At 46.4% G+C, this 15,034-nt stretch overlaps 1 protein-coding gene across 1 annotated transcript in view; it reads right to left on the bottom strand.

Annotated features, from left to right (window-relative positions):
* The window catches only part of BRF1 (BRF1 general transcription factor IIIB subunit), a 627,002-nt gene that overhangs the window by 575,298 nt on the left and 36,670 nt on the right, over positions 1–15,034 (bottom strand). Inside the window, exon 2 of the mRNA XM_082242741.1 lies at positions 10,782–10,862. Coding sequence (XP_082098867.1) covers positions 10,782–10,862 — 81 coding nt within the window. The remainder of the gene's footprint in view (positions 1–10,781; positions 10,863–15,034) is intronic.

The raw sequence follows: 15,034 nt of genomic DNA, 5'->3' as shown, positions 1-15,034 counted from the left end.
CTGACTGTCACTGAGTAATTGATGTTACCACATTAACCCTAACCTGCCCAGTGCCCTGTATCTGCAATTAAAATTTACAAGGCTGCCTGCATGCTTCCTGATTTCCATTCCCAGCATCCTTCCCAATCCCTACAGTGTCACTAACATTAACCCTATGGTACAAGGCTGCAGTGTGCACTGAATCCCATTCCCTACAGTACCATTTAGGGAGAGAGAGACATGAGAGGACAAGAGAGAGAGAGAGAGAGAGAGAGAGAGAGAGGACAAGAGAGAGAAAGTGAGAGGACAAGAGAGAGAGAGAGAGAGACACGAGAGGACAAGAGAGGACAAAAAAATGGCAAAATAAATGGAAAAAATGCAAAACACCGCGTTCGGTATTCGGCCTTCGGCCAAACATTTTATTATTATTCGGCTTCGGCCAAGAATTTCATTTCGGTGCATCCCTAGATAAAAAAAACCTTCTGGGTGTAGCAGCCAACCCAGCACCCCCTAATACTTACCTGAGCCTCAACTCTCTCCAGCAATGTCCACGAGTCCCTTGGCAGTATGGGACTCTCTCTCTCGATTGGCTAAGACACAGCCACGGTGCCATTGGCTCCCGCGGCTGTCAAAGTCAGTTAGCCAATCAGGGGAGGGGGACGGGGCAAAACATCAGCTCCATGTCTGAATGGACACACGGAGCTGCAGCTCGGCTCGGGTGCCCCCATAGCAAGCTGCTTGATGTGGGGGCCCTCGATAAGAGGGAGGGGCCAAGAGAGCCGAAGGAGGACCTGAGAAGAGCAAGATCTGGGCTGCTCTCTGCAAAACCAACTGCACAGAGCAGATAAGTATAACCTGTTTATTATAAAAAAAAAAAAAAAAAAACAAACATGATATTTTATAATCACTTTAAAGACAAGAGGGTAAGGGGACCCTGCTTATGAGTACTTACTGTCTAAAAGGGAAATAAGCACACAGTAACACATGTATACACAAGTAAGAATAGTATATTTAATGTATCCAGGCAACTAACTTTCAAAACTAAGGGCTCTTTCACACGGTCCGCCTCCGTAGGCGGATCCGTGCTGCTCAGCGGGGATCGATCCGCCGATCCCCGCTGAGCCGGCGAATGACCGCTCCGTCTCCGCTTGCAGTGCGGAGAGGAAGGTGTCACCGCCTGTCCGCTCTCATCCGATCCGATACCTGAACGGATGGAAAAATAGGGTTTCCATCCGTCCAGATTTCACGGAAAGGATCGGATACGGATGGCAGCGGGTGTCAGCGGAGGTGTCTCCGCTGACATCCGCTGCCCCATAGAGCTGCATGGAGGATCCGATCAGATCCGCCTAAAAAACTGACAGGCGGATCGGATTGCCCGTGTGAAAGAGCCCTAAGAGGACTTTGCTGAAATGTAACTCACTTTTTTTTTTTTTTTAATAAGGTTTCATTTTCTAGTGTTAAAGCGGAGTTCCACCCGAAATTTATACTTACCTCCATCTTCTCGCTCCCGGTCACCTGAAAAACAAATGGATAATCGCAATTTTTTTTTTTTTTTCACTTACCTTTTAGAGAAAATATACTCACCTTACTTCCTTCTTCCTCCCCTCGGCGGCCACGGCGATTCGTCACTTCCTGGATTTTGCAATGATTCCTGGGAGCTGAACGTCATCGCTCCCAGGAATCATTGCGCCTGCACCGGCCCCGACGTCAGTTCCGGGGCGCGCGCGTCATTCCCTTCTAAACAGCTTCTGGGCATGCCCAGAAGCTGTGGAGGGATGACGCGCGCGACCCGGAAGTGACGTCGGGGCCAGTGCAGTGCATCGTGGGACCGAAGAAGGAGGAAGAGGACCGAAGAGGACGCGGAAGAGGATCGTGCTGGCTTCAAGCTGCCCACACCTGAGATGGCAGCGCTGGAGAAGACAATTTCAAGGTAAGTATTTATCCTGAAAGGTAAGTGCAACCCGGGACAGATCAGAGGCTAGCCATTGTGGAATGTGCTAGCCCTGACTGTCCCGGGGGTATTTTTGTAAAAAAATGTATAACCAGGGTGGAACTCCGCTTTAAGCTCGGTAAAACATTGCAAAATAACACACAAGGCTAAATAACATTTGCCTTTCCTTGTATTGACATTCAAGTCTATGCGGTTTTAATCCCCTTCTGCTGCACTAAATGGCTTCGTACTTGAGGCAACATGTTTTAGAATCTGCAGATGGCATGACAATGCGGGAACCCGCAGTGGATTCGCAGGGTTCCCGCATCGCACCAGTGTGAACCGGCACTAATACATACAGTGCCTTGTAAAGTTATTCATACCCCTTGAAATGTATTTTATTGGGATTTTATGTGATAGACCAACACAAAGTGGCACATAATTGTGAAGTGGAAGGAAAATGATAAATGGTTTTCAAAATGTTTACAAATAAATATGTGAAAAGTGTGGTGTGCATTTATAATCATCCCCCCTGAGTCAATACTTTGTACATTTACCTTTCACTGCAATTACAACTGAAAGTCTTTTTGGGGATGTCTCTACCAGCTTTACACATCTAGAGAGAGTGACATTTTTGCCCATTCTTCCTTGCAAAAAAGCTCAAGCTCTGTCAAATTGGACGCAGAGCGTCTGTGAACAGAAATTTTCAAGTTTTGCCACAGATTCTCAGGTGAATTTAGGTCTGGACTTTGACTGGGCCATTCTAACACACAAATATGCTTTGATCTAAACCATTCCATTGTAACTCTGGCTATATGTTTAGGGTCATTGTCCTACTGGAAGGTTCACCTCTGCCCCAGTCTCAAGTCTTTTGCAGACTCCAACAGGTTTTCTTCGAAGATAGCCCTCTATTTGGTTTCATCTATCTTCCCATCAACTCTGAACAACTTCCCTGTCCCTGCTGAAGAAAAGCCTCCCCACAGCATGATGCTGCCATCACCATGTTTTACAGTTGGGATGGTGTGTTCAGGGTGATGTGCAGTGTAAGTTTTCCACCACACAGTGTTTTGCTTTTAGGCCAAAAAGTTCAATTTTGGTCTCATCTGACCAGAGCACCTTCTTCCATATGTTTGATGTGTCCCCCCACATGGTTTCTCGCAAACTGTAAATGGGGCTTCTTATAGCTTTCTTTGAAAAATGGCTTTCTTCTTGCCACTCTTCCATAAATCATTCCAGATTTGTGGAGTGCACGACTAACATGTCCTGTGGACAAAGTCTCCCTCCTGTGCTGCGATTCTCTGCAGCTCCTCCAGAGTTACCAAGGGCGTCCGTGCTGCTTCTCTGATTAATGCTCTCCTTGCCTGGCCTGTCAGCTTAGGTGGAGGGCCATGTCTTGGTAGGTTTGCAGTTTCCATTTTCGCATGATGGATTGAACAGCGCTCCGTGGGATGTTCAAAGCTTGGGATATTTTTTTTATAACCTAACCCTGCTTTAACTTTACAACTTTATCCCTGACCTGTCTGGTGTCTTCCTTTGCTTTCATGATGCTGTTTGTTCACTAAGGTACTCTAACAAACCTGAGGGTTTCACATAACAGCTGTATTTATACTGAGATTAAATTACACACAGGTGGAGGGGTATCAGATTAAAGGGGCCCTGAATACAACTGCACCCCACACTTTTCAGATATTGATTTGTAAAAAATTTTGAAAACCATTTATCATTATTTTTCCACTTTTGTGCCACTTTGTGTTGGTCTATCACATAAAATCCCAATAAACTACATTTCCGTTTTTGGATGCAACATGACAAAATGTGGAAACCGTCAAGAGAATACTCTTTCAAGGCACTGTATACAGTTCTTTTTAAAGTAGAACTATAGGCAGAATTTTTTTTTTCAACACATTGGATGGAGTAAGAGTGGAAAAGTCAGATTTTTTTATTTTTTGCCATTTGCCATCTCCCACTGGGGAGATTTACCTTCACTTCCTGTCCCTTAGCCAAAACAGGAAGTGAGAGACAAATCCTGCAAATTAAGGGAATCCCTTAAGGCCCCCCAGGTCACCAGAACTAGTATCCCTATTGGAAGATTTCCTTTCTATTACTTTTCTGGGGACAACTCAAAATGCAGGATTTTTTTTTTCAATGATAATAATAAACAGGATAAATAGAGAGGGTGAATCTTCCCCCAACGTGGGCACAGACAGAATTCAAAACCACACAGTTGTTCTAATCCATCTCTACTCCGCTAAAGAATTAGCAATTTTGTAGACAGCTGCAATACTGTCTTAAAGTATAACTAAAGGCAAAACTTTTTCTTTTTAGTTTTGCCTTTAGTTATACTTTAAGACAGTATTGCAGCTGTCTACAAAATTGCTAATTCTTTACAGAAAACAAAAAAAAGCTCTTGCACTTGGCATAGGAACAAATGGCTTCTCTCTGGCATGTGCTGTTGCCAATACTGGATGCTTTAATAATAAAAGGTAGTTTTCAGGAGTAATGCTGATCCTGCTGTAAATCAGCTGTGTTTATGGCTCTGTAATAGACTGCCATTATAACATTTGGCTGTGTAATACAGCAGTGCTGCGTTTTCCTTCCCCTAGTGTCATACCCAATTAGCAATATACAAGGGCAACCATTCACATTGCTAACTGCTGGAGAGAGAATTTTGCTGAGTCTAGTCACCGATGGATGACAAAACACTGCAAGCGGGCAAGCTCAGACCAAACAATGATGAGATGGTAAATATGGCAAGCACACAAAAACAACTGAACTCCCAGTCTTTAGTGACGGCATAAATCTTGTGCATTTAGTCTCAGGACACAGCTGTGGTGCACTGATGTGAAATGGACCTACAACACTGATTGGAAGAAAGCACAGGTTTTAGTCTGCGAGACCCCCTGCTGCCCCCTTGGAGAACTGCACCACAAACCAAATCTATTATTAAAATAGGCATTTATGAATTACTGACAATTTGCACAGCAGTTTACATGTGTAGATTCACATCAGTACCGTCCTTCAAGCAGCTTACAATCCAAGGTCCTTATCACACATCAATACATACACAAAACACACACATAATAGGGCTTAATTTACACAGGAGCCAATTATCCTACCAGCATGTCTTTGTAGTGTAGAATGAAACTGGAATACCTGGAGGAAAGCCACACAAGTACAGGGAGAACATGCAAACTTCATGCAGTTAATGTCCTGGTCCATAGGGCCACACTGCAGTTATATAAAGGGGAAATTTACAAGACAACAGCAGAGCGAGTCCAGAACTTCCAGCACAAAACCAACTTTGATTTTAAAGTGGTTCTAAAAGATTTGTTACCTTAAAGTATTCTATTCATTAGGGTAAAAAAAGCTTTGGAGTGCATTCCCTCACCAACCCCCCTTAAAAACTTATCTGAGCCCGATCTTGATCCAGAGATGTGTGTGAGAGCAGCGGCTCTCTCTGATCTCTCTTCCGTCACTGGACAGAGAGGCAGCAGCAAGAGCCACCAGCTCCTGCTGCTGTCAATAACAGCCAGTGAGGAGAGATCAGGGGGGTGGAGCCGACAGACACACACAGTGTGGCTTAGGAGCAAGCCTGCATGAGTACCCCCATAGCAAGCAGCTTGCTATGGGGGCATTCAGCAGGGGAGTGGGCCACCAGCGCATCTGTGGCATGTGCCAGAGGATCCCGTGACCGAGCCATAAACCTCTGCTCCTTTCTGTTGAGCCGAGACGCCAACAGATCCATCTTGGGGATGCCCCACCAGAGACACAACTAATAAAAACACCTACGGATGAAGGGACCACTCCCCATGGTCCAACGCATGCCAATTGAGATAATCAGCCTGCCAGTTTTCCACCACGGCAATGTATATGGCGGAGAGGGCTGGAATGAACAGTCCTGCCCACCTTAGAATGCCGGCTACCTCCCGAGCTGCCAGGACACTTTTTGTGCCCCCCTTGTAATTGACATAAGCCACGGTCGTGGCATTGTCCGATTGAATGCGCAACGGACATCATTGAAGACAATACGTCCAATGGTCCAGGCACAGTCTGATCGCTCAGGGTTCCAAGGCATTGATCAGTAGTCTGGACTCTTCCAGTGTCCAGATCCCCTGAGCAGAATTATTTGCAGAGGACGCCTCCCCAGCCAGACAGGCTGGCATCCGTAGTGACCACTGTCAAATATAAGGGGAGGAAGGATTTGCAAAGCCGACGCGCCAGAGAACCAAGCCACCATATCGGGGACTCCTTCGTTTCCCCGACTCAGCCAGATCGGATTGTCCAGAGACTACGGAGTCTTATCCCATTTGGCCAAAATCTCCCTTTGCAGGGACCTCGTATGGAACGGTGCAAATGGAACCGCCTCGAAGGTAGACACCATCAGGCCCAGCACCCCCATGCAAGTCCGGAGGGATGACCATCTGCTGGACAGCAGGAGACAAATTGCAGCCTGCAATCTCTGGAGTTAATCCAGAGGAAGTAGCACTCTGGCTAAGGCCAAGTCCAGAGTCAGACCCAGATAGTCCAGCTTTGTGGACAGAACCAGAGCAGACTTCTGAAAATTCAGAATGCAGCTGAACTCCCTTAGGAGTTCGTATAGTGATTTCCAGGTTTTCCACCAGAGCAGTAGGGACTCGGCTCGCAGAAGGAAGTTGTCCAAGTAGCCCAGTACCACGATCCAGTACCACGATCCCCCGTTGGCGTAACAATACTAGCACCGGGGCTAACACTTTTGCGAAGACCCCGAGGAACAGAGGAGAGACCAAAGGGTAACGCCACAAACTGATAATGCTCCTCTCCCACGGCAAAGCGGAGGAAGCGCTGGTGACCGGCAGGGATGAACTCGGGCGCGTTCGAGTTCATACGTGCCCGATTCCGCAAGGAAGCCGACACTGCGCTCCGCTAATCACAGGCAGTGAGACATTTCCCGATCCCCAGCTGCACAGATCGGGAAATGTCTCACTGCCTGTGATTAGTGGAGTGCAGTGTCGACTTCCTGGCGAGATCGGGCACGTACAAACTCAAACATGCCCAAGCTCATTGCTAGTGACCGGCACATACTGGAATGTTTAGGTAAGCATCCTTAATGTCGATAGAGGCAAGAAAATCCCCCTGATGCAGGGATGCCACCACTGTGCAAGTGGACTCCATCCTCGCACCCGCACAAAGCAGTTCAGCGCCTTGAGGTCCAGGATTGGACGCACTTTGCCTTCCTTCTAGGGAACTGTTAACAGGTTTGATTAAATACCCTTAAAATGTTCCGAAATCGGAACTGGGACAATCACAGCTTGCAGCAACAGGTCTTGTACAGCCCCAACAGACCCTGTAAACGGTCCAGGAACAGGCGCAAGCTGGAAGGAAAAAACCCTGCTGGGGGACAAGAGTGAAACTCGGTCTTGCAGTTGGACCAAACGACATTGTGGACCCACTTGTCTTGTACCAGGGAAAACTAAAGGTCCGGAAACAAACAAAGACATCCCTTCTACCCCAGATATGGATGAGGGCGCACCTGCATGCTGAAGGAGCCTTGTCTGCGTCCGCGGGTCTAGAGAAGTCTGCTCTCAGCTTGCCAGACCAGGTTCATTTGGATCCTCCTGAACAGGCCCTGAAAGGCTTTGAGCCCTTGTCAGGTCGACCCTGAGGGACAAAAAAACGACTTATGAGCTGAGAAGGAAGGCCCACATCTACGAGGTTCTTTGCCCTTAGTAGCCTGCGGAAGAAAAGTACTCCTTTCCCCCGTGAGACCTTTGATGATGTCATTCATGGTAGCACCAAACAGTCGATCCCCTTGAAAGGGGAGCTCAGTCAAGGCCTTTTTAGAAGTCTGATTCTCAGACCAGCATTTAAGCCAAAAGACAGAGAGCCAAGCCACTAGGGGAGCCGCATCCAAAGAGGCATCACAGATAAACTGCAGCCCCTGAACTAGCTGGTAAACCAGCTCAGCAAAAGGCGGGGGGAGCTGTTCTCCCTCCAGGTCATAGCGTAAAAGCTCATAGTTTGCGACACAAGGGCAACGGTGAATACCGGCCTCAGTGCCGAACCAGCCAGAGTGTACATACTGAGGCCGGATCCTTAAAGGCCGGGGACTCTTCAACTGGAATCATGGTTGCCTTGTTCAATCTGGAAACCGGAGGGTTCACCACTGGAACAGTCCACTTAAGTGACTCCTCATAGGGGTAACGCCTAGTAAAATCGCTTAGGGACCCCAAGGGGATGCGCTGTCGTCCCCACTCTTTAGCGACAATTCTGTCAAAATAGATGAGAAAAGGAAACACCTTTGCGCTCTGGATAGCTTGTGAGTGCCAAAGAGAACCTGTGCCTTTGTTGCAGCTGTGTCCTCCATCTTCAAGGTCTCACGCACAGATACAATCAATCAGTGCTTCCGCCAGCGCCTTTTTGTGCGCAGTTGCAGGTGTGGAGGAATCATAACGGAGGATTCCAGGCGCGCAGTCGCAGACCCAGCAGGGTGACCCACGTCCGCGTCGGCCGAATAATATTCAGGATCTGATGAGACAGGGGAAGGCGGGGGCGCTTTTTGCTAGCCCCTCACCCAAAAACCACCTCCACCTGGGACACAAAGGACTCCAGGACTGCCGTCAGTGCATCGATGGATGGTTGGGACCCAGGGGGCCCAGCAGCTTCAGAGAGGAGATAAGGTGGGGAGATGTGCTCCAAAGACTCCATGAGTCACAAGGGGACCCCACAAAAAGTGTAAAACACTGCAAAGGGACAACCCCCAACCATGCTAGCAGCACCACCAGGTCGCCAGGCACAAGCACCAAGCGATCCTCAGCCGAGAGGGAGAGATCCTCAGCCGAGAGGGAGAGATCCTCAGCCGAGAGGGAGAGATCCCCACCAGACTCACCACTCAGCAGAAACAGGCACCTGCAGCCACCAGGTTAATCTGCATTCCACGTGCGGCGATCAGGAAGTGAAAAGATCCAGGAGTCAGCACCAGGGGATGAGGAAGGGCTCCCAAAGCCAAAATCGCCAGGCACAGGGCTCCACTGTCATGGCCGCCGCTATTTTCAATGCCAAACCACCATTAAAAAGGCCACCGGACTACACAAACATGGCCAATGTGCAAAGAAACCCACAGGCTACAGCAAAATTGCACCCCCACCCCCGTGCCGATCATCTGGTCACCAGAGGTGCACCCTCCTGGCCCCCATCACCAGCACATCCGGTGGGGAAATGTTGCGGCCGACCTAATGCAGAGCTGAGGTCTGCGCATGCTCGCTGGCCAGACTGGGGTGACTATTGGATATAGATTATCTAGCCTGTCGCCCAGTCCGGCAGTTCATTTAGATCTCACTGGAAAAAAAACAGGAGAAGCATTTCTATCTAAAAAGAAAAAAATTGCCTGGACCAAAGATCCCAGCAAGGAATTCGGTCCTTACTCCTGACTAGGCAGGGGAAAAAAACTGAGTACCTATAGCAGGGAGAGGGAGTATACGAAAGAGAAATAAAGAACCTTTTGCTTCAATACCAACTCCCCCTCTAGAATTGGCCCACAAAAACGTACCACTTCCTCTTGTTGCCGTCGCTGGGCTTGTTGCGATCTCAGGTTATCTCTGACTTATTCTCTGGGAATTAATCATCATGCCAACCTGGGCTCACCTTAGGCTTCATGTACACATAGCCTAATTTGATCGCTGAGAAAAACGCAGAAAGCATCAAAATTGTGCCAGGGATTTTGCCACGTTTTGTGGTCAGCAGTCAAAACTTTCCTATCCTGAAGCAATTCTTCTGCATTCAGTAGAAGGCAGTTGAGGGAGGTTGAAGCTCCCCTAAACGCAGCAGCTCCTAATCTCCAACCAGAATCTAACAACCAGATGGAAGAAACGTACCATGCATGTCACTTGATCGAGAACAAAAAAATGTATACATTCTAATGAAAAATTGTGTGTGGGGGTGTAGGGTTGCTGGATAGGGATGATCTTTGTGTCCAAGTTGAAGCAAGTCAACAGTAACAGCTTCCATAGGTATATCCCATTTCTTTTAAAAGATTTCCTTTACTTTATACTTTTTTTTTATATTCTTTTTAATCTATGAACCTTTCAACAATTGTTTGAATGGACTAACTTTTCAATCATCTCACTATTTCTGCTTTTGTTTAAAGTGGTTGTAAAGGCTGCAGATTTTTTTTTTTTTTTTACACCTTAAAACCAGAAGGCTGCATTAAGCTTTCTATTGACAGCGTACTTAAGCCCTATCTTAATCCAGTGCTCTTCCCTCCCCACTGGACTCCGTGAGAGCAGCGGGAGCCATTGGCTCCTGCTGCTGACAATCAAATCCAATGATGAGGGGCGGGGATCAGGGCCGAGCTGCACTGTGCGTGTAAATGGACACACAGAGGGTGGCTCAGGACTGAGCCTGCATGTGTGCCACCATAGGAAATGGCTTCCTATAGTGGCACACAGATAAGAGGAGAAGCCCAGAGCGCTGGCGGGGAAACCCAGAAGAGGAGGATCAGGGTTGCTCTGCACAAAACCATTGCACAGAGCAGGTAAGTATGCCGAGCTGCACTGTGCGTGTAAATGGACACACAGAGGGCGGCTCAGGACTGAGCCTCCATGTGTGCCACCATAGGAAATGGCTTCCTATAGTGGCACACAGATAAGAGGAGAAGCCCAGAGCACTGGCGGGGGAACCCAGAAGAGGAGGATCAGGATTGCTCTGCGCAAAACCATTGCACAGAGCAGGCAAGTATGACAAGTGTGTTATTTAAAAAAAAAAATAAAACATATTTTAAATCACTGCCAAACTGTTTCCAAAATTGAAGACCCTGATTTCTAGAAATAAGAGGGGGGGGGGGGGACCTGCAGCGTTTTACATCCAGGAAGATTAACACATAGGAGGATCTACGTACCGTTTTGAAGTGTTTGGGCACGAGACTCCTTTCCCAAATTTGTATGAAATCCAGCACCAAGCGAAGGAGTTTTGCCAATACCTGCAAGGACAAAGCAAAATTGTTTCAGTTGGCTTTTTTTATAATCTATCAAAACAGAAATACCATCTATACTGCCGACTTTTACTGACTAAGAAATCTGTTGTTCTTAAAGTATGCATCAAGAAAACACTGTTCATTTCTGTGTAGAATAAAGCAGTCAAGAGACACAAGGACCTAAAATCAGACATACACTTACTGGTCTCCAGAGGGTACCATGAGCTTCTGAACATGAGGCCTTCCGCATATAATCCCCTTTTTCATCTCTGCCACCATCCACAATCTTTGGAGGCGATGCATCAGAACTCTCCAATAAAGAGGCAAACATTGGAGATAGAGTCAGCATTCATACACTGAAAGCTCAAAGGGTGCACTGAAGACTTAAGCTGCCCATAGATACCTTGAAATTTGGCTGGTTCAGTAGGGATCCGTCGAATTTCAAAACATGTATGGGCACTGCGGTTGTACAGAAGTCAGTCTACCGATTGACTAAATAACTACCCTGCAGTGTTGGCAACTGTCAGTATTTTTACTGATTGCCATTAAAAAATGGGCTCTTTTCTCCTGCCAGTAAATGCCAATGACAGGAAAAGGTTGGTAGTTAAAAATATGGCTGTGACGCTCAGCTGGGAACTGCGCATGCACAGTTCTGGTCTGGAGCCGACTGTGACCATCTGAGTTCCTGCTGCACTGTTTTTGGGCGGTGGGTCTGGCGGAGGCGGTGCCTGACCGTGTCATGTGATGTAATAGTGCAAGGGAACTGAACAGAGTGGCCAGAGCCTCGTATGCAGGGTCTGCAGGACGGGCGCAAGGTAAGCTAGGAGAGGGACTGTTAGTGCTGTTTGGACTGGAGTGGACTGAAGGGACCACCCTGGTGTGCAGAGAGACTGTCACTGTGACTCAGGAGGTAAGGGTCATGTCAGTGAAGTGTCATCATCTGTGCTGGTGCAAACTGCTGTCAGTGTCACTGAGAGAGTCAATTTAGTGCGTGTGTGCGCTGCCCACTCTAAATTTCTTGCCCTCCTGTCCTTGAGCTACTAGCTATATAGAAAATAAAATAAGAAATATGTTTTTTGCCTTAATGTCTACCTTAAATCACATTGTTAAATTGCATAGTGTACTTGTTTGTAGCTTAAATACTGAAATTTGCACTTGTAATTTTGTAACTTTTAGAAATGCCAGTAAAAACTTGGCTGTGCCTGTATATTTTGGGTGTTGTGTCAGTAAATTTCAATCTGGTAGGTTGGCAACACTGCTACCCTGCTAGAAACTTTCTTCTCAATCAACGCTGCAGGCTACCATCTCCCCAATGTCAAAATACAATGACACAGCAGTAGGAATCGGGTCAGGACCAGCGGGTTGAATGAAAAAAAAAAATTGACCCATCTATGTATGGTCAGCTTAAGGCTACCTACAGACAAAGATTTCTATATCCACGCTAAAAAGCATTAATGAAGGAATCACCACTTCTGGCTATTGTATTCAAGTAGCTGTGAAATCTGCTTGAATACCTGAACAGTGACAGCATCTGACTGAACACAATCACTGTTGGGACAACAATTTCCACACTGCTCTTTCAGCTTTTCAGTTGAAATGTATCAAGCCTGGACACCCACAGTTCGAATTTTGGCTGATTTAGCAGCAAGCAGACAATTCAAGCCATGCATGGCCAGCTTTTAAAAGAAGTTACATTGCTGGTACCTAAAGGTTTATTTAGGATTATATTTTATTGGATTACCTTGAACTCAGGGAGGTTTACTTTTTATCAGCATAATGTTACTGTAAACCCCCCTTTCTAATTACAAGCCCAATCATTGTCCAATGACACCGTGTCAGAAATAGGACTAAAGCCCCATACACATAGGCCGAATGTCGGGAGACCTCAACTGGTTAAATAAAAAACAGCCGACATTGTATGTCAGTCGGTTTGACAGAAGCATGCTGGAAAACCAGCAGCCGACCCGCTTCCGATCAGCGCTCTTAGCCAATGATTGAGAGCGTTGATCGGAGCATTCTGGCGGGGGGTTTCCCCGTCCGAACACAACAGCTCAGCGGGGGAGATCGCTGTACTAACACTGGATGGTTAGTACAGCAGCTACGACTGGAGCAGTCTGTTTTTTTTTTTTTCGTTCAACCCAAAAAAAAAAAAAACACACTCAAGCAAGTGCGTTTGTCCTAGTCTTTGTCCGTCTATCAGTATGCCTGAATAGTCCCATAGTTATACCCTAATAAAGCAGACATTGCAATCAATGCCTCCTCCCCATCCTAATTTACTCTACAGAAGTGTAAATAAAAAGAAAAATGGTGGCGCAAAAAAGATTTAACATATTTACCTTTTCCCCCGTCTCCTGTACTTCAGGGAGTGACTTCACCATCCTTCCAACCAAATACCAAGGAATGCTGAGTACTTCACAAATGATAATGATACAGTGCAGTGTAGTAGTATTTTCTCATGAGATTTGGGCTACAGCACTCCCGGGGATCTCACCAGAAGATGGCGTCACTCTTCCACAAGATGGAATTATTATTTTTTTTTTAAATTGTACGGTCACAATTTAATAACAGCAGGGCTCCGCCCACCCAGCCCCAGAGTTCTGTGAATGAATGAACTACAACTACCTTCAACCACTGCCGCTGATGGCTTGTAGTTCTCAAACTACGAGGGTGCTGGTGAGGGCTCTTGTAATTTATTGATTCTTCCTGTAATTCAGTAACTGACTGCCCATATCGGAGGTACATGCACAAAGGTACACTATTGGCACTTTTCCACTGCAAGCACCGGCTCGGCTCTACTCGGCCCTGCTTGGCCCGGTTTGCTTTTCCACTGCTGGTACCGCATGGCACGGTGTTGGAACGGTTCGGTACAGTACGGTATGGTTTGCTTTTCCACTAAAGTAGTACTAAAGTTAAGTGGGTGAGATAACAACGGGGTGGGTGGGATTCTCTGACCAATCAGTGGCTAGTAGTGACTGCATGCAAAGGATTGTGGGATATGGTACCGGGTATGGTACCTCTTGGAACCACAATCGAGTAGGTACTGTTTTTGAGAGCCGTACCGTACCGTTCGGTTCCATGCAGTGGAAAAGCGCTGCCGTACCGTACCAAACAGTTCCTACACCATACCATCCGGTACCAGCAGTGGAAAAGCACAAAAGCGAGCCAAACCGTTCGGTTCCATGCAGTGGAAAAGCGCCAAGAGTCTGCAGGTGCCTGACACTGCATCCGCAATCTGCTAAATCACAGGTGCAATGCCTTACAGGCCCCTAATAAAAAAAATAATAAATTACATTTTTTACTTGCAAAAAAGATGTGCATTCATTATTTTTCTTTTAAAAGATGAGCATGACCTTTTAAGACAAAACCCAAAAAATGAGCGAGAGGTAGCCCCAGCCACAAGTTCACCTAACAGGAAGTTGATGTAGTGTTATGCTAGAGAGAAGCTGGAAAATAATAAAACTTGCTGCCCAGGATATGCAGATTTGACTGCAATAAATGACAGCCTGCAGAACCACTGATGCTCAGAGATGAAAAGGGTATATGGACTGAGTGTATTGTGTGTGGCTCCTCCATACACTGTGCTGTACACGACATTCTCAAGACTGTCCCATTCTGTACACTGAAAGTTACATACTCCACACAGTGCAACAGTGAACACTTTAGGTTATATATTTTATGCTGAAAATGATTACAGTATTGTTATATTACTACACAAAACTTTTTCTGTCTGAAACTTCCAAATTCCACCCAGTTTCATGAATGGGAACACTTTTGTTAGCATATTATAAAGGAATTACATTATAAGATCCTCTCTTGTTATGGTTTGGCTGAAGTCAGTAGCAGATATCATTTTGGCTAGATGCTGGCAGGATGAATCATTAACCAGCTTCTTCTATTTTATGGAGACCTCTGAGAGAAGACTGACTGGGCAGCTGGATAAAGGCTTTCTTCTGTAAAAAGGTACCCCCTTTATGTTTACATATTGGGAGCAAATCAGCAAGTACACTTATCCCTTAATGAAAAGATAAAAGACTTGTGGTCCTCAAATAAAAACACCAAAGACTACTGTGTTCAGGAGGTTTATTTATTTAACTTGCTTAATCAACTGTAGGGATTGGCAGATTCTCATAAAGATTGTGCTTTTAAGCCTGTTGATCATGCTGTTAAGTAGTCCACAA

This window comes from Pelophylax lessonae (genome assembly GCF_965119305.1).
Source record: "Pelophylax lessonae genome assembly, chromosome: 13".
Classification (NCBI taxonomy): domain Eukaryota; kingdom Metazoa; phylum Chordata; class Amphibia; order Anura; family Ranidae; genus Pelophylax; species Pelophylax lessonae.
This window is presented reverse-complemented; position numbering and strand designations above follow the sequence as displayed.